The 24,143-nt window shown below is 42.7% G+C and overlaps 1 protein-coding gene across 5 annotated transcripts in view; it reads left to right on the top strand.

The window, feature by feature from the left end:
• Positions 1 to 24,143, top strand: part of DACH2 (dachshund family transcription factor 2) — a 471,250-nt gene that overhangs the window by 346,769 nt on the left and 100,338 nt on the right. For all 5 annotated transcript variants that reach the window (XM_038747659.1, XM_038747658.1, XM_038747657.1 and 2 more), the window contains 2 exons: positions 6,594 to 6,749; positions 13,404 to 13,576. In XM_038747659.1, coding sequence (XP_038603587.1) covers positions 6,594 to 6,749; positions 13,404 to 13,576 — 329 coding nt within the window. The remainder of the gene's footprint in view (positions 1 to 6,593; positions 6,750 to 13,403; positions 13,577 to 24,143) is intronic.

Genomic DNA, 24,143 nt, shown 5'->3' with positions numbered 1-24,143 from the left:
ACATCTCTTCACTCCCTCCCTCTTAGATTGAGAGGCCCAAGTGGGTCAAGGACTGGTCTTTTTTTGTTTTGTTTTTGACTTTCGCCCATGGTCTTGTATCTAACCGCTGGGGCAGGTACAATATAAATGGATAGGACACAATCCCTGTCTCACGTAGGGCTCACAGTCTGAGAGAGAGGGAGAATAGGTATTGTATCCCTATTTTTACAGATGAGGAAACTGAGGTACAATTAAGTATTTGCCCAAGGTCACACAGCCAGCAAGTGGTGGAGATGGGATTAGAACCTGGGTCTCCTGATTCCCAGGCCGGCGCTCTTTCCACTAGGCCACACCACTTCTCCAGACATCACAATGGCTCTCCCCTAAACTGTGATCCAGTTTGCAAGTGCTAATCCTAGGTATGCTATCTAACGATAGTGGTTATGGAAGTAATTACTTTTTGAAGAGGGGATACATTTAGTCTTCAAAATTATGACTTCTCCCAAAAACGATAAAGAAAAGTCTCATGTTCTCACTCCAGAAACAACCTCGGCTGCCACGGCAGCTGTGTTTTCATCCTCTTAGTCACAGCACAATTCCAAGATAAATTAAGAAAATGTTTTGAGGTCAGTGGGATTTTTGAGGTCAAAATGTTTTGAGGTCAGTTCTCCCCTCCTCAAAAACCTCCAATGGCTACCGATCAATCTGCGCATCAGGCAGAAACTCCTCACCCTGGGCTTCAAGGCTGTCCATCACCTCGCCCCCTCCTACCTCACCTCCCTTCTCTCCTTCTACTGCCCAGCCCGCACCCTCCGCTCCGCCACCGCTAATCTCCTCACCGTACCTCGTTCTCGCCTGTCCCGCCATCGACCCCCAGCCCACGTCATCCCCCCGGCCTGGAATGCCCTCCCTCTGCCCCTCCACCAAGCTAGCTCTCTTCCTCCCTTCAAGGCCCTGCTGAGAGCTCACCTCCTCCAGGAGGCCTTCCCAGACTGAGCCCCTTCCTTCCTCTCCCCCTCGTCCCCCTCTCCATCCCCCCATCTTACCTCCTTCCCTTCCCCACAGCACCTGTATATATGTATATATGGTTGTACATATTTATTACTCTATTTATTTATTTATTTATTTATTTTACTTGTACATTTCTATCCTACTTATTTTATTTTGTTGGTATGTTTGGTTCTGTTCTCTGTCTCCCCCTTTTAGACTGTGAGCCCACTGTTGGGTGGGGACTGTCTCTATATGTTACCAATTTGTACTTCCCAAGCGCTTAGTACAGTGCTCTGCACATGGTAAGCGCTCAATAAATACGATTGATTGATTGATTGATTGATTGGGATCCCCCAAAAGAAGGACTTTATCACTCAGGGTGGTCAAAGAAGAGAAGGCCAAACTTCCATTACAGCAGTCAGAAGAAAATGTGATTAAAATGGAAACTTTTAAAATAGAACTCAGCAAGTCAGCAAACCTCTCCCCCCAGCACCCGGAGCAGGGCATCGTCTGCTGTTCGGCGTCCCAGGAAGTCTCCGGCCTGACTTGGCGTGAGCTTTCGCATTATGTGGGATTCAATTCCCCATACATCTGAACTAATCTTTGAGACGCAATAACTGAGATGTGCAAGCTTTAGCCCTCAAGTGGCACCTGGGGGATAGTTGCATCTCACGACATTTTAATTTAGAATCAAACGCGCTGGGACTCTTCACTTTCGTCGTCCGATGACTTAGCTGAGTCCGGTACTTTGCCCGGTTCTTGGGCTGAGGTACAGGTTAGGCACAGCTCCTGGGGTGTGTCTGGGATTAAGCCACCTTGAAATGTGCCTGAAAAGCAGGATGGCCTGGGGAAAAGATCAGAACCTCATCCCGCCTCTGGCACTGACCTGCCGTGTGTCTTTGGGTAAATCACTTAAATTCTCGGTGCCTCGATTTCCACATCAGTAAGATGAGGATTCATTTCCAGTTCCCTCTCCTACCTAGACTGTGAGCCCTGTGGGGGATAGGGACTCCGCCAGGAGTGATTATCCTTTATCGATCCTACTGCTCAATATAGAGCTCAGCACATGGTAAACCCATATTTACACAATATATTCTGCAGGAGTTGTCCCATTCAAGTGCTATGTAGTCACTTTGTCCTTGAGATTTAATGATAATTTCTCAGACTATATCTGAATTTATCTGAACCAGTCAGTCATATTGACTGAATGCTTACTGTGTGCAGAACACTGTGCTAAGCATTTGGGAGATCACAATAAAACAGAATTAGTACACATGCTACCTGCCCACAATGAACTTCTGCTTTGAGTTTATTGGCTATAGGCATTTTCACGATATTTGTTAAGCACTTACTGCATTCATTCATTCAGTCATTTATTGAGTGCTTACTGTGTGCAGAGCACTGTACTAAGTGCTCGGGAAAGTACAATACAACAATACACAGAGACATTCAGGCACTGTACTAAGCGCTGGGGTAGATACAAGCTAATCGGGTTGGACTCACATGGGGCTCACAGTTTTGATCCCCATTTTCCGGATGAGGCAGCTGAGGCTCAGAGAAGTGAAGTGACTGTCCCAAGGTCATGCAGCAAACAGGTGGCATAGTGGAGATTAGAACTCAGGTCCTTCTGACTCCAAGGCCCAGGCTCTGACCAATAAGTAGCAATACATTATTTGAACTGCTTATCTTTTATCGTCCATTTTCAAAACATTCCTGCAGCCCGATTTCTCTTATATCGGGTCTAATTATAAAGATGGTATTTGTTAAACGCTTGCTATGTGCCAAGCACTTTTCTAAGAGTTTCTTCATCCTGATCTTCTTCATCAGCGTGTTTGGCATCTGATATCTGTAGGCTAACAGAAAATGAAAAACACAGGTTTTTAGTCTCTAGACTGGAAGCTCATTGTGAGCGGGGAACATGGCTGCCAATTCTGTTGTTTGTGTTTTCTCCCAAAGCAGTGTTCTGCACACAATAAGAATTCAATAAATATTAAATTCATTAAATAAATTAACACATAAATAATTATAATTAATAATAATCTAAATAAATAAGCACAGTCCAAGTACCAAGCGCTTAAGAGAAGCAGCGTGGCACAGTGGAAAGAGCTCGGGCTTTGGAGTCAGAGGTCATGGGTTCAAATCCCGGCTCCACCAATTGTCAGCTGTGTGACTTTGGGCAAGTCACTTCACTTCTCTGGGCCTCAGTTACCGCATCTGTAAACTGGGGATTAAGACTGTGAGCCCCCCCATGGGACAACCTGATCACCTTGTAACATCCCCAGCACTCAGTACAGTGCTTTGCACATAGTAAGTACTTAATAAATCACATTATTATTAGTAGTAGTAGTAGTACAGTGCTCTGCACACAGTAAGCACTCAATAAATACGATTTAATGAAAGTAAAGCTCACAGTCCTAATCCCTATTTTACAGATGAAGTAACTGAGGCACAGAGATGTTAAGTGATTTGCCCAAGGTCACACAGCAAGCACGGGGCAGAGCCTGGATTAAAAAGCAGGTCCTCTGACTCTCAGGCCTGTGCTCTTTCCACTAGGTCATGCTGCTTCTCTCAATCATAGGTACTGAGCATCTACTACTGATTTGTTGAGCGCCTACTGAAAGCAGAGAGCTATCCTAAGCATTTGCCACAGTTCAGCAGAAGGAAGAAACGACGTTCCCTGTACAGAAAGGAGCTAACAAAAACGATTCAAATGGCAGGAAAAAGCACCAATAACTCAGGATGAAATAGCTGAATAAATAATCAAACATTCATGATTATACAAATAAAAATATAAATACGTTCATGAGTGCCGAGGACAGGGAAAAATGGGATAATTCTGAACATGGATGTTGGGATTCCCCAGCCGTGCGATAATTAAGAAGAATTCGTGTTGTCGAGGAATTATAGACTTCGAAATGGAGCTTTTTCAAAACTGGCGCTTTTAGTCCAAATGATAGTGGGCTCATTTAATGAGGTCTTGTTCAGGTGAATGTGGGGGACTTCTTCATTTCTTTTCAGTTTTTCTCTCTCCTCTCAACGATTCAAAGAGAGCACTCTGGCTCTATTGCTAATGTAAATGCTGACACCTGTACTTGCTAAAGCCATTCTAAAGACTGCTGCTCTAATCAACTGATATTCTACGAAGTCTATCAGATGGAATAATTTAGAGCCATCTTAGTGACCCTGTTCCTGGTACATTTACAATACGTAGCTGCAGAAGTAATGCAATTCATATCTTGGACATACTGCTCAAATGATATACTGATTCCCTTTCTGTTCAGTCATTGATCTTTCAAATTTTTGCATTTGTTAGGATTTAATCATGTTTATTGGCCACATGCTATCATAAAGAATTTTAAATGTTGCAATGTGGTCACTTTCATCTTTTATTAAGATACTCTGTTTTTTCCCCTGCCAGTGTCTGCCCATTGCATGACAGCAGTATGGCTCAGTGGAAAAGAGCCCGGGCTTTGGAGTCAGATGTCATGGGTTCAACTCCTGGCTAGGCCAATTGTCAGCTGTGTGACTTTGGGCAAGTCACTTAACTTTTCTGTGCCTCAGTTCCCTCATCTGTAAAATGGTGATGAAGACTGTGAGCCCCCCGTGGGACACCCTGATCACCTTGTAATCTCCCTAGCGCTTAGAACGGTGCTTTGCACATAGTAAGTGCTTAATAAATGTCATTATTATTATTATTATTATTATTATTGTTATTATTATTATTATTATTATTAACAATGTCTTATAGAATCTTCTTGGAATTTCCAATTCGTAAATGCCAAATGATGTTGATACCACCAACCATAAATGCTCTCACAAGTGTTAATCTAAAAGATTTACCCAAAGGTTTGGGTCCCAAATGACTCTCTGTCCACCAATGTATTTGGGATTAAAAATGAGGAGTCTGTCCACAGGTACAGAATGTTTTAAGGACAGTCTACATTCATGGATCTCAGGGCCTGTCTCTGTTTTGCGCTAACCATTAGTCAATCTGACTGGTGCCTCAACCATAGGAGAGAGATCATTCTTGTTCCGGGTAGAAGATATAGAGTCCAGGAGCTCCCTAGTTTCCCACCCTTTTCTGTTAATTTTGAAAAACTCTCTGCTTACCGGCATCAAACCTGCCCTGAGAACACTCTTACTGTCGTTCTTGAAAAAAAGGAACATGGAATGGTGATCAGTGGATAGATTTCAGTACAACCATTGATTTTTTTAATGGTATTTGGTAAGCGCTTACTATGTGTAAGGGCACTGTACTAAGCACTGGGGTAAAGTCAAGCTAATCAGGTTGGACACAGTCCAGGTCCCACGTGCAGCTCACAGTCATAATCCCTATTTTAGAGTTGAAGTAACTGAGTCACAGGGATGTTTAGTGATTTGCCCAAGGTCACACAGCAGGTACGGGGCAGAGCCTGGATTAGAAACCAGGTCCTCTGACTCTCAGGCCTGTGCTCTTTCCACTAGGCCATGCTGCTTCTCTCGGTCGTAGGTATTGAGCATCTACTATGTGCAAAGCACTATATTGAGTGCCAGGGAGAGAACGCAAGGGGTGGATAACACTATTTCTGCTCTCAAGGAGTTTATAATCTAACGGGGGAGACGGACATCAAAATAATTCACACATTTGAGGAAGAAGAATCTAGAGAGATAGATGTAGCTTAAACTGTAGAAAATGTAAATTCATTTCATTCATTCATTCAATCATTTATTGAGCGCTTACTGTGTGCAGAGCACTATACTAAGCGCTTGGGAAGTACAAGTTGGCAACTTATAGAGACGGTCCCTACTCAACAATGGGCTCACAGTCTAGAAGGGGGAGACAGACAACAAAACAAAACATGTGGACAGGTGTCAAGCCATCAGAATAAATAGAAGTAAAGCTAGAAGCACATCATTAACAAAACAAATAGAATAATAAATATGTACAAGTAAAATAGAGTAATAAATCTGTACAAACATATATACAGGTGCTGTGGGGAGGGGAAGGAGGCAGGGCAGGGGGATGGGGAGGGGGAGAGCAAAAAGGGGGCTCAGTCTGTACAAAGCAGTATGGTAGATTGTAAATGCATAAGAGATATTTCAAAATACAGTGATTTCCCCCTTTCCCCCTTTCCAGTTATAGATTGAGCTTTTCAACAATGGCTTGGAGAGACCCAGGGTCTCGAGGAGCAGCCAGTCCAGAGAAGCAGCATGGCAAAGTGGAAAGAGCATGGGCTTGAGAGTCAGAGGATATGGGTTCTAATCTCGGCTCTGCCACTTGTCTGCTGTGTGACCTAGGGCAAGCCACTTAACTTCTCTCTGCCTCAGTTACCTCATCTGTAAAATGGGGATTAAGAATGTGAGCCCCACGAGGGACAACCTGATGACCTTGTATCTACCCCAAGGCTTAGAACAGTGCTTGGAACATAGTAAGCGCTTAACAAATACCTTTATTATTATCATCATTATTATTATTGGAGTGAACAGCAGAAAGTCAGTGAAGCCTCTTGAAATCTGGGTTTTCACATTCTTCCTTGGTTTGCTGCTGTTTTCTGAAGACTTCACGGTGGGTACCTATTGAGACGAGTACTTTTTTCTTTTAGGAAGGAGATAAAATTAAAATCTTTTCATCCACTGTTTTTCAGGTGGGAGTGAATCTTCCTGGGATAAGGAAAAGCTTCAGTCTCCTATAACTGCAGGATCCCAGCATGGGGTTGGCCACCCCAGCCTGTCAGGACAGCACAGCCTTGGAAGCACCCACTCTCTCAGCCCCCTCCAGCAAAACCACCTGCTAACCAACAGTACGTATCTGACCTCTCCAGTAAATCACTTGCTAACCAACAATATACATCCGATTCTCTCCATTCATTCATTCACTCATTCCATCATATTTATTGAGCGCATACCGTGTGCAGAGCACTTTACTAAATGCTTGGGAAGTACAAGTTGGCAACATATAGAGACTGTCTCCACCCAACAGTGGGCTCAAAGTCTAGAAGGGGGAGACAGAGAAGAATATAAAACAGTAAACTAGCCGCTAACCAACATTAATATATCTAGTCCTGTCCAGTAAGCTACTTGCTAGCCAACAGTATGTACCTGGTCCACTCCAGTAAATCACCTGCTAACCAGCAGGATCTAGTCCTCTCCAGTAAACCACCGGCTAACCAACGGTGTATATCTGATCCTTTCCAGTAAATCCCCTGATAACCAACAGTATGTATCTGGTCCTCTCCAATGACCCCTCCTCATATCAAACAGATAGTTGCTCTCCCCCACTTCGAAGCCTTATTGGAGGCCCATCTCCTCCAAGAAGACTTCCCTGACTATGCTCTCCTCTCCTCTTCTCCCACTCCCTTTTTTGCCACTCTTTTTGCTCTTTCATTCATCCTCCCTCCCATCCCCCCAGTATATATGTATATGTATATATACATATTATATATATACATATAATCTGTAATGTATATGTATATATACGTATTATATACCTTGTAACCTCCCCAGCACTTAGAACAGTGCTTTGCACCTAGTAAGCACTTAATAAATGCCATTATTATTATTATTATTATTATTATTATTATGCAGGAGATAGATGTTAAAAAATGTTATTATATATATATATATAATCTGTAACATATCAAAGTCCGTCTGCCCCTTCTAGACTGTGAGCTCGTTGTGGACAGGAATGTGTCAGTTTGTTGTGAGCCCGTTGTTGGGTAGGGACCGTCTCTATATGCTGCCAACTTGTACTTCCCAAGCGCTTAGTACAGTGCTCTGCACACAGTTAGCATTCAATAAATACGATTGAATACTGTACTTTCCCAGGCGCTTAGTACAGTGCTCTGCACACAGTAAGCGTTCAATAAATACTAGTGAAATAATGGATGAACAAAAGGACACATTCCTGCCCATAATGAGCTCACAGTCTGGAAGGGGAGACAGGCATTAATATAAGGAGGTAGTTAAATAAATAATGTTTGTTGTTATGTTGTACTCTCCCAAGCACTTAGTACAGCGCTTTGCACACAGTAAGTGCTCAGTAAATACAATTGAATGAATGAACCACCTGGTAACAAACAGTTATACATCTAGTCCTGTCCAATAAATCACCTGCTAGCCAACACTATGTATCTGGTCCTTCCCAGTTAAACCACCTGCTAACCAACAGCACGCATCTGGTCTTGCCAGTCCTCTCCACCAAAACCACCTGGACTCAAGAAATTTTAATTTAGTCAGGGGAGGCAGAGCCAAAAATGAGTTACACAAAGGAGGGTGTTCATTCAGTTGTATTTATTGAGCATTTACTGCATGCAAAGCACTGTACAAGTGCTTTGGAGAGTACAATATAACAACAGACACATTCCTGCCCACACTGAGCTCAAAATGTAGAGTAATAGATTATGAAGATATGTGCATAAACATCATAGTTTGCGTGTGAGGGAGCCCACAATAATAATAATAATAATAATAATGGCATTTATTAAGCACTTACTATGTGCAAAGCACTGTTCTAAGCTCTGGGGAGGTTGCAAGGTGATCAGGTTGTCCCACGGGGGGCTCACAGTCTTAATCCCCATTTTACAGGTGAGGTAACTGAGGCACAGAGAAGTGAAGTGACTTGCCCTAAGTCACACAGCTGGCAATTGGCAAAGCCAGGATTTGAACCCATGACCTCTGACTCCAAAGCCCATGCTCTTTTCCTCTGAGCCATGCTGTCCCCACCCCCACAAGGGCCTTACATAGGGTGAAAGTGCTGTAGTGGTCATTAGCAGGAGAAGGCATCCACACATTATTTTAACATCTACTTCCTGCATAATAATAACAATAATGATAATAATGCCATTTATTAAGTGCTTACTAGGTGTAAAGCACTGTTCTAAGTGCTGGGGAGGTTACAAGGTGATCAGGATGTCCCACAGGGGGCTCACAGTCTTCATCCCCATTTTACAGATGAGGTAACTGAGGCACAGAGAAGTTAAATGACTTACCCAAAGTCACACAGCTGACAACTGTTGGAGCTGGGGTTTGAATCCATGACCTCTGACTCCAAAGCCTGGGCTCTTTACACTGATCTACGCTGCTTCTCGTCTCTGTTATGCCCTTACAATACGGCAAACACTACACTAAACACAATATAAGCAAACTGAACTTACTCCCTATCCCTCATTGTGGGAGGGAGAACAGATATTTAATCAATCAATCAATCAATCACATTTATTGAGCACTTACTGTGTGCAGAGCACTGTACTAAGCCCTTGGGAAGTACAAGTAATCCCTATTTCACAGATGAGAAAACTGGGGCACAGGGAAGTTAAGTGACTTAATAATAATTATTTTATTTGTTAAGTGCTTCCTGTGTACAAAGCACTGTTCAAAGCCCTGGGGTAGATACGAGGTAATCAGGTTGTCCCACACGGGGCTCACAGTCTTAAATCCCCATTTTACAGATGAGGTAACTGAGGCATAGAGAAGTGAATGACTTGCTCAAGGTCATGCAGCTGATAAATGGCTGTGTGGCAGAGCAGGGACTAGAACCCACATCCTCTGCCTCCAAAGCCCATGCTCTGACTTAATAATGATAGCATTTGTTGAGCGCTTACTATGTGCGATCATTCAGTTGTTGAATTGGTTTGTTGATTTTCCAAGTCTGCTGATTTTCCAATTTGCCTTGTGAGGGGAAGACACATCACCATTCATTCACCTCCTCCAGGAGCCCTTCCCAGATTGAGCCCCCTTTTTTCCTCTCCCCCTCCCCATCCCCCTGCCTTACCTCCTTCACCTCCCCACAGCACCTGTATATATATATGTATATATATATATATTTGTACATATTTATTACTCTATTAATTTATTTTACTTGTACATATTTATTCTATTTATTTTATTTTGTTAATATGTTTTGTTTTGTTGTCTGTCTCCCCCTTCTAGACTGTGAGCCCGTTGTTGGGTAGGGACCGTCTCTATATAATAATAATAATAATAATAATAATGATGATGGCATTTGTTAAGTGCTTACTATGTGCAGAGCACTGTTGCCAACTTGTACTTCCCAAGTGCTTAGTACAGTGCTCTGCACATAATAAGCGCTCAATAAATATGATTGAATGAATGAATGAATGCAAGACACTGTTCTAAGCACTGGGGACTTGCCCAAGGACACACAGCTGACACCCGGCCAAGATTAGCACTCAACTCTCCTGACTTCCAGACTTTCCGCTAGATTTCTCTTTTCTGGGGTCCAGTCTTTTCAAACTAGGAAGCCTGATATTAATTAATCCGCTCTTTCCACCTCTTCCCACATCCCTCCCTCCCAGCCAACCATTTTGATTCTCCTCTGGGCCATTTGAATGGAAGCCACTCAGCTTGGAGTGACGTTACGCACAGATCTTCACGCTCAGGAAATGATTACACTGGAAACCAAAAAGGCTGTTACGTTCTGAATGACCATGAGGGCAGAAGCAGTAGCGATTTGGTAGATTCCTACACAATTCAGATTTTCTCATCCCCAACCTATGGCATAAAGCCTCTCGGCAACTTTGGTGTGAGTCTAAATGAGCCAAGGAATTATTGACGTGAATGACAACCAGCATCGCTCAGTGGAAAGAGCCCGGGCTTTGGAGTCAGAGGTCATGGGTTCAAATCCCGGCTCCGCCAATTGTCAGCTGTGTGACTTTGGCCAAGCCACCTAACTCCTCTGTGCCTCAGTTACCTCATCTGTAAAAATGGGGATTAAGACTGTGAACCCCTGTGGGACAATCTGATCACCTTGTAACCTCCCCAGCTCTTAGAACAGTGATTTGCACATTGTAAGCACTTAATAAATGCCATTATTATTATTATTATTATTATTATTATTATTATGGGCCATTGCTAGACTTTGGCTCTGGTAGACGTGTGGTACAAAGGGCTCCCTGTTTGTATGAAAATCCCACAGAGTTATCTCCATTTTGGATTCTAGGCAGTTTTCTAGGTGTTCTTACAGTTTTTGAGTATCAGGCATTTCTGCTAATGAACTGCAAGTATAACTTTTATGTCCTTCATAGTCTTCTGAAGCGTTTGATAGATTATATCCTAAAATTGTTGATGTGCTATCAAATTCTGTTTGTAGTGTGCATTTAGTTTACATGCCAATTGGACTTTAAGTGGGCCTAGCATTCAGTGCGGACAGATGGTGTCTGGGAGAAGCTGAGATCCTTGGGAGAATGAGCAAAGATGATTAGGGAGATGCACAGTGAACAAAGGCTTATTTGAACACGGGAAAGAGAACAGTCCCGTGGCTTGGAGCAAAGGGGTGTGTATATGTGGATTTTGTATTCTTCCGTCGGGACTCACTTTGTCACACGTCAGCTGGGCCGCCAGGATAGAGTTCAGTACAGGTGCTAGAAAACATGGGATTCCTAAAGTTGGAGCCAAAAAGAGACTGGTCTAGAAAACCGAGCTGAACCGCTGTGAACATTTCTACTGCCCATTACGCGTACTGTGAAATGAAGGTTAAGGAGAAAGCAAATCAATGATCCGTTTAATACATTTTTTCTGCCTTTAAAAACATTCTTGACATCATAGGCCCTCAGTACATTTCTAACACAATCCAGTGACATTGATTAAATGCGACCCTATTTATTATAAGGCCGACTCCAGAGTTATTCTCAGTTGTATTGGAGGTAATTACTGAACGTTATTCTTAACGGGGTGTGAGTTCATTTACGGAGGCTGGCCCAGAGCAAACCCTAGAACACGAGCCTGGGAATCAGGAGGACCCGGGATCTAATCTCAGCTCCACCATTTGTCTGCTGTGTGACCTTGGGCAAGTCACTTCACTTCTCTGGGCTTCAGTGACCTCATCTGTAAAATGGGTGATTAAGACTGTGAGCCCCACGTAGGACAGGGACTGTGTCCAACCCAATTTGCTTGTATCCTCCTCAGTGCTTGGTATTGTGCCTGATTGTTAAGGCCATGGATGAGATGGGATTTAAGTTCATTAATTCAATTGTATTTATTGAGCGCTTACTGTGTGCAGAGCACTGTACTAAGCTCTTGAGGTCCCCTGACTATCCCATGCTCTTTCCAATAGGCTATGCTGTCTTCAAAAAAAACTCCATTGGTTTGAATCTATCTTGCAGGCTTGCAAACACAGCTTCTGAATCAACTCCTGCCTTCTCATGTTTTGCTCAGTAGCTGGGGTCTGGAATGTTTCACTTCGCTTTCACAAATCCAACTGTTGGAATTTGTTTTTCCGTAAAAACCTCTAGCAATGCAACTAACACTGATTGCGGGACAGTAGTCATTCTGTCCTAAATTGGAACCTCCTTAAAACAGGTAATCTACATGTAGGATAATAGGCATAAGGAGACACTGTTTGTTTTTGAGATGAGATTGCTCCCCTCTTCTCTTGGAAACAGATATTTGGAGACTTTTGAAAGACAGGCTTAAATCCAGTCCTGGAAATATTGACTATTTCCCAGCATTGTATGAAAGGGATCTTTTGGGTAACATTTTAGGGTGAGCGGCACCTACATGCTTTGCAATAAATAAGCACTTGCTGATGTGTGACCTTGGGCAAGTCACTTCACTTCTCTGGGCCTCAGTTATCTGTAAAATGGGAATTGAGACTGTGAACCTCAAGTGGGACAGGGATTGTGTCCAACTAGATTTGCTTGAATCCACTTAAATGCTTAGTACAGTACCTGGCACATAGTAAGCACTTAAATACCACAATTATTGTCATTATTATTATTATTTGAAAGAGCAACATGGCATAGTGGAGAGAGCATGGGCTTGGGAGTCAGAAGGTCATGGGTTCTAATCCCCGTTTCACCACTTGTCTGCTGTCTTCTAGACTGTGAGCCCACTGTTGGGTAGGGACTGTCTCTATATGTTGCCAACTTGTACTTCCCAAGCGCTTAATACAGTGCTCTGCACACAGTAAGCGTTCAATAAATATGATTGATTGATTGCTATGTGGCTTTGAGTAAGTAACTTCACTTCTCTGTGCTTCAGTTACCTCATCTGGAAAATGGGGATAGAGGTGGTGAGCCCTACATGGGACAGGAAACTACGGCCAACTGGATTTGCTTGTATCCACCCCAGCATTTATTACAGTGCATGACCCATAGAAAGAGCTTAACAAATACTATCATTATTATTATTATTACTAAAACGAAAGCCCTCATGGGCTACTTTGATGCAGTAGCTGAAAAGAATTCCCTTTTTTCCCTTCTAGACTGTGAGCCTACTGTTGGGTAGGGACTGTCTCTGTATGTTGCCAACTTGTACTTCCCAAGCACTTAGTACAGTGCTCTGCACACAGTAAGCGCTCAATAAATACGATTGATTGATTTCCCCCCCAGGCTAGCACCTGTCTTAAATGCCCCTCTACAGATTGTTGTAATAGATGGGATGGTTCGTGACTGTCTTGCTGGGGACTAACTGTTGCATTTTGCCACTCTCTCTTTCAGGGCTCGATCTGCCGTTTATGATGATGCCCCATCCCCTTCTTCCAGTCAGCCTACCTCCCGCATCGGTTGCTATGGCAATGAACCAGATGAACCACCTCAATACTATAGCCAACATGGCAGCGGCGGCCCAGATACACAGCCCTCTCTCCAGAGCGGGGGCCTCCGTGATCAAGGTAAGGGTCCCGGCCTCAACCTGGGGGACGAGGACTGGATGGGACTGGTCTGGGAGAAAAGAGTCAATCACCTCTCACTGGAGCAGGACACAGAGGCGAGAACAGGCATTGTCTTCCCGAGGCCTAAGCAATGAGAGTCTCCAGCAGGTGAGGAAGTGGATAGAGCCTGGGCCTAAGAGTCAGAACTGTGTGACTTTGGGCAAGTCACTTAACTTCTCTGTGCCTCAGTTACCTCATCTGTAAAATGAGGATGAAGACTGTGAGCCCCACGACGGACAACCTGATCACCTTGTATCTGCCCCAGCGCTTAGAACAGTGCTTTGCACATAGTAAGTGCTTAACAAATGCCATCATCATCATCATCAGAAGGACCTAGATTCTAATCCCGGCTCCAGCACTTGTCTGCTGGGTGACCTTGGGTAAGTCACATCACTTCTCTGTACTGCAGTTACCTCCCCTGTGGAATAGGGATTGAGACTGTGAGCCACATGTGGGACAGGGAATGTGCCCAACTGGGTTAGCCTGTAACCATTCATTCAATCGTATTTATTGAGCATTTACTGTGTGCAGAGCACTATCCCGGCGCTTAGTACAGTGCCAGGCTCATAGTAAGTGCTTAAATACAATAAAAAAAAAAGCATGGGGCTTGGATAGCCAGAAGGGATGCAGAAACCCTCTGTTTTTTCTTCCCAAAGCGGTTGGTGGCCCTTGTGTCTCCCAGCCCGCTTTCCCAAAGAGAACATTCTGTGTCCGGCCAGTGTGGATCTGTTTCATTCATTCATTCAATCATATTTATTGAGCACTTACTGTGTGCAGAGCACTGTACTAAGCGCTTGGGAAGTACAAGTTGGCAAGATAAAGAGATGGTCCCTACCCAACAACAGACTCACAGTCTAGAAGGGGGAGACGGACAACAAAACAAAACATGTGGTCAGGTGTCAAGTCATCAGAATAAATAGAAATAAAGCTAGATGCACATCACTGACAAAACAAATAGAACAGTAAATTTGTACAAGTAAAATAAATAGAGTAATAAAGCTGTACAAACATATATACAGGTGCTGTGGGGAGGGGAAGGAGGTAGGGTGGAGAATGTTGGGCAAGGAACGCAGCTACAAACTCTGTAATATTGTACACTCCCAAGGGCTTAGTACAGTGCTCTGCATACAGTGATTGCTCAATAGATACCATTGATCGATTGATTGATCATTCATCCAGTGTCCAGCTGGTCCATAGCTGGGCCTCCCTCTGCCTTGACTCCTGCCTCCAAGTTGTGGGCAGGGAATATGTTTGCTTATTGTTGCCCTGCTTTCTTCCAAGCACTAAGTACAGTGCTCTGCATACAATAAGCGCTCAATAAATAAGATTGACTGACTAAGTACCGCAGCTGGGAAAGAGCGTCTTTGTTTGCAGTTTTCCTCAAACGGGGAGTGGAGGTGGAGGAGGAACACTTCATATGATGTAATCATGTTCCAACATCCCTTGCTCCCGTGTCTCCCGTTATATACCAGGCATTCCAGAGGTAGCCAAGGTGAACCAAACAAACAGACTCTGAAGCCCTGGGAATCAATTGATTGATTGATTGAGTTAATAATGATGGCATTTGTTAAGCACTTACTATGTGCCAAGCCCTGTTCTAATCACTGGGATAGATACCAGGTAATCAGGTTGTCCCACATGTGGTTTACAGACTTAGTCCTCATTTTCCAGTTGAGGTCACTGAGGCCCAAAGAAGCGAAGTGTCTTGCCCAAAGTCACACAGCTGATAAGTGGCAGAGCCAGGATTAGAACCCACGACCTCTGACTCCCAAGCTCAGGCTCTTGCCACTGAGCCACACTGCTTCTCTAAGCAGTAAAATTAGGTTGTGTTTTCAGAAAACCAAGCCCAAGCATGTCCCCATTCTTGAATGTCTCTGTTGTCCCCATGACAAGACAGGAGTATTGGATATTTTGGCCTTTGGGCCAGCTTCTTAACTCTCTGGGTTACAGTTTCTTCATCTTTGAAATGGCATAGATCTCTGCTCTCCTTCTTTCCTAGATTGTGAGATCTGAGTGGGACTGGGTGTCACCTGTCTGTCTAATAATAGTAATAATAATAATAATTCTGATATTTGTTAAGCGCTTGCTAAGTGCCAAGTAGTGTAAATTGTATTGTGTATTGTACAGGTTTGTACATATTTATTACTCTATTTATTTTACTTGTACATATTTATTCTATTTATTTTATTTTGTTAATATGTTTTGTTTTGTTGTCTGTCTCCCCCTTCTAGACTGTGAGCCCGCTGTTGGGTAGGGACCGTCTCTACATGTTGCCAACTTGTACTTTCCAAGTGCTTAGTAGAGTGCTCTGCACACAGTAAGCGCTCAGTAAATACAATTGAATGAATGAATATTTTGGAACTCATTCATTCACTCGATTATATTTATTGAGCGCTTACTCTGTTCTGAGAACTGTACTAAGCTCAAGCACGAGACTGTACTCTGCCCTTGTAGGGGAGAAGCCCTTTTAGACTGCTTCTCTATTTATTTTACTTGTACATATTTATTTTATTTATTTTATTTTGTTAATATGTTTTGTTTTGTTGTTTGTCTCCCCCTTCTAGACTGTGAGCCCACTGTTGGGTAGGGACTCTCTATATGTTGCCAACTTGTACTTCCCAAGCGCTTAGTGCAGTGCTCTGCACACAGTAAGCGCTCAATAAATATGATTGATTGACTGATTGAGAAGCCAGGTCTTCCACCTTTGGGAACTGAAAGTGGAACCATGCGAGCCTCTGGCTTTTTTTTTTCCTCTGTGTGCTTGTTAAGTGCTTACAATGTACCATACACTGTACTAAACTCTGGGGTAGGTACAGGTTAATCAGGTTGGACACAGTCAGTGTCCCATATGGGGTTTACAGTCTTCATTCCCATTTTCCAGATGAGGCACCTGAGGCCCAGAGAAGGTAAGGAACTTGCCCAAGGGCCCGTAGCAGAAAAGTGGTGGTGTCTGGATGGGAACCCAGATCCTCTGACTCCCAGACTCAGGTTTTATCCACTGGGCTATCTTGGCAGTGTACTGTCAATGCAGTAGAGAAGCAACGTGGCTCAGTGGAAAGAGCCCGGGCTTTGGCGTCAGAGGTCATGGGTTCAAATCCCAGCTCTGCCAATTGTCAGCTGTGTGACTTTGGGCCAGTCACTTCACTTCTCTGGGCCTCAGTTCCCTCATCTGTGAAATGGGGATGAAGACTGTGAGCCCCACTTGGGACAACCTGATCACCTCGTAACCTCCCCAGCACTTAGAACAGTGCTTTGCACATAGTAAGCGCTTAATAAATGCCATCGTTATTATTATTATTATTATTATTACTGCATCATCTTGAGGGTTTCTTGAGATCACATTTCCCGCACTTGGAACATTTGAGAAGAACTGACCCGTACCCTGTCAAAATCCCCTGCTCTGAGCATGACTATTGAGTGCAGGTTGTTTCAAGTGGCCAGAAAAGGAGGAGGGTTGTGGCAAGTGGTTTTGAAAGACAATCACATCACCCCTCCACCCACCTACCCGGGCCTGCCATATTAGACAGGTACCAGTGTGGCCACAAATAATAATAATAATAATAATAATGGTATTTGTTAAGCACTTACTATTGCCAAGCACTGTTCTAAACGCTGGGGTAGATACAGGGTAATCAGATTGCCCCACGTGGGGCTCAGAGTCTTAATCCCCATTATACAGATGAGGTCATTGAGGCACAGAGAAGTTAAGTGACTTCCTCAAGGTCACACAGCAGACACGTGGCAGAGCTAGGATTAGAATCCACGTCCTCTGACTCCCAAGCCCGGGTTCTTGCCACTGAGCCACGCTCAACAGTCTTTTACTATCTCAGCCTAAGGAGGGGCATTCCCCAAATGAAAAACACTCAGCAGCATCCCTAGAAAAAGCGAGGAGGAAGATGAAAACCTCTTCAGCTCCAACACTGGTAAGGACAACCTCGTTTTATGATTGGCAATTATCATACCGGCTCGGGCGTGGTAATTTAACCTTTTTAAGCTGGTTGGTAATTATCTTTAGACTTCCAAAGGCTTTTGATAAAGTTCCTTTACGAGTTGGTGGAAATAATTGGGGCAAGGGAGCAGAATCAGAAGTGAATTAGGCTCTCTAATATGAAAGAAGCTCGGGCTTATTGAAGGCAGCAATTTTGGTGGCCGGAACTTAAACAGGGATGAGGGAAGGTACCTAGTATGAGTTGCGGGGTTTTCTTTACATCTCGGAGTGCCTTGCCACCCTAAAGTGTCATTAAGAGATTTTCTATTAATTTTAAAGGAATAATTCACTTAAAACGTTGTAATAAAAACACTTAGAGCAACTGGAGGATGGAAATTCACAATGAAAAGAACCAAGCCCTGACGCATAAAAGAGTGCCAGGCAACCCTTTAATACTAGGTAGTATGTAACTAGTGGTTCTGGAAGAATGAGAGGTATTATTCTGTGGGGTTGTTATTAGAAGCTGAGGGTTTTTCTGTGTTTCTCCTTCCTGAATTGTCATTCTTAGCCTTGCGCAGGTCACCCGGTTACTTACCTGTGGGATGGACTGACTGTTGGGGTATTTATGCAGAAGAGAAGCAGCTTGGCTCAGTGGAAAGAGCCCGGGCTTTGGAGTCAGAGGTCATGGGTTCAAATCCTGGCTCTGCCAATTGTCAGCTGTGTGACCTTGAGCAAGTCACTTGACTTCTCTGTGCCTCAGTTACCTCAATTGTAAAATGGGGATTAAGACTGTGAGCCCCCCGTGGGACAACCTGATCACCTTTAACCTCCCCAGTGCTTAGAACAGTGCTTTGCACATAGTAAGCACTTAATAAATGCCAACATCATTATTATTATTATTATTATTATTATTATTATTATTATTATTATTATGCCACAGAGAGTCTCTTTTAAACAAAAGATTTGAGGTAGGGGACTCAGTTCCCGTTCAGTCTCCCTCCATTTCTGATTCCAAATCTGCTTTTAAAATTGGGTTAACCTAAGTAGTAGTAGTAATCTTAATAGTATTTCCAAGCTGAAATGACTTGCTTTGGGTCACACAGAAGATGTGTTTTTGGCACATAACAAGTGCTTAACAAATACCGCAATTATAATTATTATTACCATGTTTTAGATTGCGAGCCTTGAGGACCAGGGATTGTTTGTAATTACTACTTGAGTATTCTGTCCTAACACGTACTATAATAATAATAGTAATGATGGCATTTGTTAAGCACTTACTATGTGCAAAGCACTGTTCTAGGCGCTGGGGGGATACAAGATGATCAGGTTGGCCCACGCGGGGTTCACAGTCTTCATCCCCATTTTACAGATGAGGGAACTGAGGCTCAGAGAAGTTAAGTGACTTGCCCAAGGTCACACAGCAGACATATGGCGGAGCCGGGATTCGAACCCATGACCACTGACTCCAAAGCCCGTGCTCTTTCCACTGATTCACACTGCTTCTCTTCTCTTACTATAGTGCTCTGCACCCGGTAAGCGCTTAATATATGCTATTATGCTAGTAATAGCTGTAATAGTAGTAATAGCATATATTAATATACTGCTATTAGTAATAGCAGTAGTAATAGTAACAATAACCAGGGTAATAATAATAATAATAATGTTGGTATTTGTTAAGCGCTTACTATGTGCAAAGCACTGTTCTAAGCGCTGGGGTAGATACAAGGTAATCAGGTTGTCCCACGAGGGGCTCACAGTCTTCATCCCCATTTTACAGATGAGGGAACTGAGGCCCAGAGAAGTGAAGTGACTTGCCCAAAGTCACACAGCTGACAAGTGGCGGAGCTGGGATTTGAACCCATGGCCTCTGACTCCAAAGCCCGTGCTCTTTCCACTGAGCCACGCTGCTTTGAATAAGGTAGTAATAGTAATACTATTACACGCTGGAGAAGCAGCGTGGCTCAGTGGAAAGAGCCCGGGCTTTGGAGTCAGAGGTCATGGGTTCAAATCCTGGCTCTGCCAACTGTCAGCTGTGTGACTTTGGGCAAGTCACTTCATTTCTCTGGGCCTCAGTTACCTCATCTGTCAAATGGGGATTAAAACTGTGAGCCCCCCATGGGGCAACCTGATCACCTTGTAACCTCCCCAGCACTCAGTACAGTGCTTTGCACATAGTAAATGCTTAATAAATACCATCATCATTATTATTATCAGTATTAATACTAGTAGTAGCAGTATATTAATACACACTATTACTGCTAGTATTACTATATGCTGTTGACTCACGTCCGACCCATAGTAACGCCATAGACACATCTCTCTCCAAATCAATCAATCAATCGTATTTATTGAGCGCTTGCTGTGTGCAGAGCACTGTACTAAGCGCTTGGGTAGTACAAGTTGGCAACATATAGAGACAGTCCCTACCCAACAGTGGGCTCACAATATAGAAAATGCTCCACTTCCATCTGCAATCGTTCCCACTGTTGGGTAGGGACTGTCTCTGTGTGTTGCCAATTTGTACTTCCCAAGCGCTTAGTACAGTGCTCTGCACATAGTAAGTGCTCAATAAATACGATTGATTGATTGATTGATTGATTCTGGTAGTGTATCCATGGAGTTTTCTTGATAATAATCCAGAAGTGGTTTACCATTGCCTCCTTCCGCGCAGTAAACGAGTCTCCACCCTCGATTCTCTCTCACGCTGCTGCTCCCCAGCAGAGGTGAGTTTTGACTTGTAGCAGATGGCCTTCCCCTCGCTAACCACTGCCCAAGCTAGGAATGGAATGGGTAGGCCTCTACTTGAGTCTCCCTCCTGTAGTCGTAACTGGTAGAGGACTGGAAACTCTCCAAGTGTGACTCTGAGAGGGGAAATAAAAATAGTAGCAGTAGAATAGTAGTAGTAGTAGAAAAACTAGCACTAATAGTGATCGTAGTAATACTTGTAGTGTTAGCAATAAGAGGAGTAGTAGCAGAAGTAGCAGTAATAGAAATACTAGCAGTAATAGTGATTGTAGTAATAGTACTAGTGTCAGCAGTAATAGGACTGAGCCCCCTCCTTCCTCTCCCCCTCCTCCCCCTCCCCATCATTCATTCATTCAATCGTATTTATTGAGCGTTTACTGTGTGCAGAGCACTGTACTAAGCACTTGGGAAGTCCAAGTTGGCCACATATAGAGACGGTCCCTACCCAACAGTGGGCTCACAGTCTAGTCTGTCTCCACCACCTTACCTCCTTCCCCTCCCCACAGCACCTGTATATATGTTTGTACAGATTTATTACTCTATTTTACTTGTACATATTTACTATTCTATTTATTTTATTTTGTTAATATGTTTTGTTTTGTTGTCTGTCTCCCCCTTCTAGGCTGTGAGCCCGCTATTGGGTAGGGACTGTCTCTATATGTTGCCAACTTGTACTTCCCAAGTGCTTAGTACAGTGCTTTGCACACAGTAAGCGCTCAATAAATTTGAATGAATGAATGAATAGTATTAGTAACAGGAGTAAGGATAGTAATATTAGCAGAAGTAGAAGCAGCATGGCTCAGTGGAAAGAGCCCGGGCTTGGGAGTCAGAGGTCATGGGTTCAAATCCCGACTCCGCCAATTGTCAGCTGTGTGACTTTGGGCAAGTCACTTAGCTTTTCTAGGCCTCAGTTACCTCATCTGTAAAATGGGGGTTAAGACTGTGAGCCCCCTGTGGGACAACCTGATCACCTTTTAACCTCCCCGGGGCTTAGAACAGTGCTTTGCACATAGTAAGTGCTTAATAAATGCCATCATTATTATTATTATTATTAGTCATAATGGTAGGAAGCAGTAATATTGCAAGACACAGCTTGACCATACAGAGAAAGCATGGACTTGGGAGTCAGAAGACCTGGGTTTTATTCCAGGCTCTGCCACTTGCCTGCTGTGTGACCTTGGGCAAGTTACTTAACTTCTCTGTGCATCAGTTTCTTCATCTGTAAAATAGGGATTCATTACCTGTTTCCCCTGCCACTTCAACTGCGGACCTCATGTAGGATGGGGGTTGTGTCTGACCTGATTATCTGCTATCGACTCCAGTGATTAGTACAGTGTTTGTCACAGAGTAAATACTTATCAATTTAGGGTTGTTATTATTAATAATAATTTTAATGTTAACATTAACAGTAGCAGTAGCAGCAGCACTGCTTATTGAGCAGCCACTGGATGCAGTGCATTTTGAAAATACAAAAGTATTCCCTGCCCACAAGGAGCTTCCACTCTAAGGCGGAGGACGGACAAAACTATTTACAGGGTTATCAAAATAAATACTTGAACATGCAACTGACTAAACGAGTATCCCCCTTCTCACCCTTCTAGTCTGTGAGCCCGCTGTTGGGTAGGGACAGTCTCTATATGTTACAAACTTGTACTTCCCAAGCACTTAGTACAGTGCTCTGCACACAGTAAGTGTTCAATAAATGCGATTGAATGAATGAGTATCCATGATTGCTGGAGATTAGTCTAAATAAGTCTAAGTACAAAAGTGCTAGCGATGGCTGATGGGCAATTCTTTTTTCCCCTTCAGAAACTTGAAGCTCACTTTTCTTCTCCCCCACTTGCCACTTTGAAATAAACTGTCCCCAAATTTGCACGATCAGCAAAGGGGACACTTAGTGCTCTGGGAAGAAATGTTATAACTATGGAATTTGATTTCTTTTTGACAGAAACGCTATAAATTAGGCAGAGTCGCAATGGTCTGGCTCTCCAAACCTTTCTTACCACCTCCAATATAATCTAATCTGATTTCTGTGCTTGCCGGGAGCATCACTGATATTGTTTCAGGTGTTTCTGGGTCTCCATGTCAATCCTTGGTTTTACCCCTTGGCCCTAGTCACTTCATCTCCCTGAATGAACTTTTCTCCTCAAAGTCTTAGATTATGAGTCTGTTTATATATATATATATATATATATATATATATATATAAAAGATCAAATCTCCCAAATAACTCATTTTTCTTAAATAAAGGTGCAGAGATTTAGCCAGGTTTGATGAAAATAAATATAAATATATCTACACATTTTGTCATTTTGACAAGATTTTTTTTCAAGACTGAAATAAACTGTTTCTACTAAGTCCTGGTATTTCAACCCCTGCAAATATAAGCCCCACAAAAAAAAAATGTGATCCAATTTCAAAACACTACTAAATTGTGTTTTTCAGTAAAATGTTTAAGCTATATATCTAAAAATGAATTTATTATTGTTCACACGAATTCATAACTCCTAACAGACCTAAACAAGTTATTACATTTAGGGCTACAGTACTGAGAGTGAATAACAGGTAGATTAGCAACCTGAATAAGGATTTAAGTTCTGAGTTTTTACCCACAGTTCATCCAGTCTTAATATAAAAACTTAGTCTTTCTGTGTCTTACCTTTTCTTTATGGAAAAAAGAAACCAAAATTTTTTATACTATTATTGCACAATGGTATTTATTGAGCACTTTCTCTGTTCAGAGCAATCAATCAGTCAAAAACACTACTTTACAGTCGAGAGGGAATACACATGACCTATGCTTTGCTTACTCATTCTTCTTAAATTTATCATGAAATTTAAAGCTAATTAAGTTAAGATCAAAGATATCTTTGGGATAGTGAAGGAAATATGGACATTTGGAGAAACAAAAATTCAAATAGATTAAAAATTGGGAATTTGAATGAAAAAAAAAAAACTCCACCAAATCCTCTTTCACCCTACTCTGGGGTGGATGGATAGGGCAGGATTTCCAAGACGGCAGATACAGAGAGAATTAGCTGCCTAATATTTTAGGTGCCTAAATATCCTTTGGCTTGAGGGGCAGCTGTAATGTAAGGTAAACTGGAATTTAGAAGCAAAAGTGTTTGAGTTAATTTTCTCATGGGAATATGCTCTGACCTCATTTAGGCACCTGCTTCAGGGGGAAAACATTTTCATCTTTCATCCTGAATTATGCAGGTGGTTGAGGTGAAAATATACTTAGGGAAGGGAAACTCAGGTGTTCACTTGATAATTTCTCATTTAGCTCTAGCCTAAGAGCATTTCAAAGAGGAAATAAAATTCTTTCCATGTTTCTGACCTTGGTGCTAAGACACCTGATGCTCTACATTTGATTTTTGAATCCTGACAATAAAAAAGAGGGAAATAAAACCAAATTAATTCCTGATTGAGTGTAGATTCAGAAGTAGGTGTGTTTAGTTAGTATGACGGTCTCTGCTGGAGTGATCTTCAATTCACATACCTCTCTAAATGTACAATTCATTAACTTGAGAAGTGCACATGTAATCATTTGAGTGCTTGAATCAAACGTAGTACTTCCACTAGTTTCACATCTGTACTGTGCATATCATCTCTGCATAAAATGATACAGAGGAAATTTTCAAGGCACTGAACACAATTGACGATGCCCATGTTTGAGATATATATATATATGTGTGTGTGTGTGTGTGTGTGTATGTGTATATATACTTATATATATGTATACACACACACATATGTACACACAACTTTGGAATTCCTCTGTGACTGCATAAATATAGTCATGTATTCAAATATCTAGGTATTACTGGAGAAATTCTATATTCTGCTTTA

Source organism: Tachyglossus aculeatus, chromosome 6 (assembly GCF_015852505.1).
Source record: "Tachyglossus aculeatus isolate mTacAcu1 chromosome 6, mTacAcu1.pri, whole genome shotgun sequence".
In the NCBI taxonomy this organism is placed as follows: Eukaryota; Metazoa; Chordata; class Mammalia; order Monotremata; family Tachyglossidae; genus Tachyglossus; species Tachyglossus aculeatus.
The sequence above is the reverse complement of the archived record's forward strand: the minus strand, read 5'-3'. Positions and strand labels throughout refer to the sequence as shown.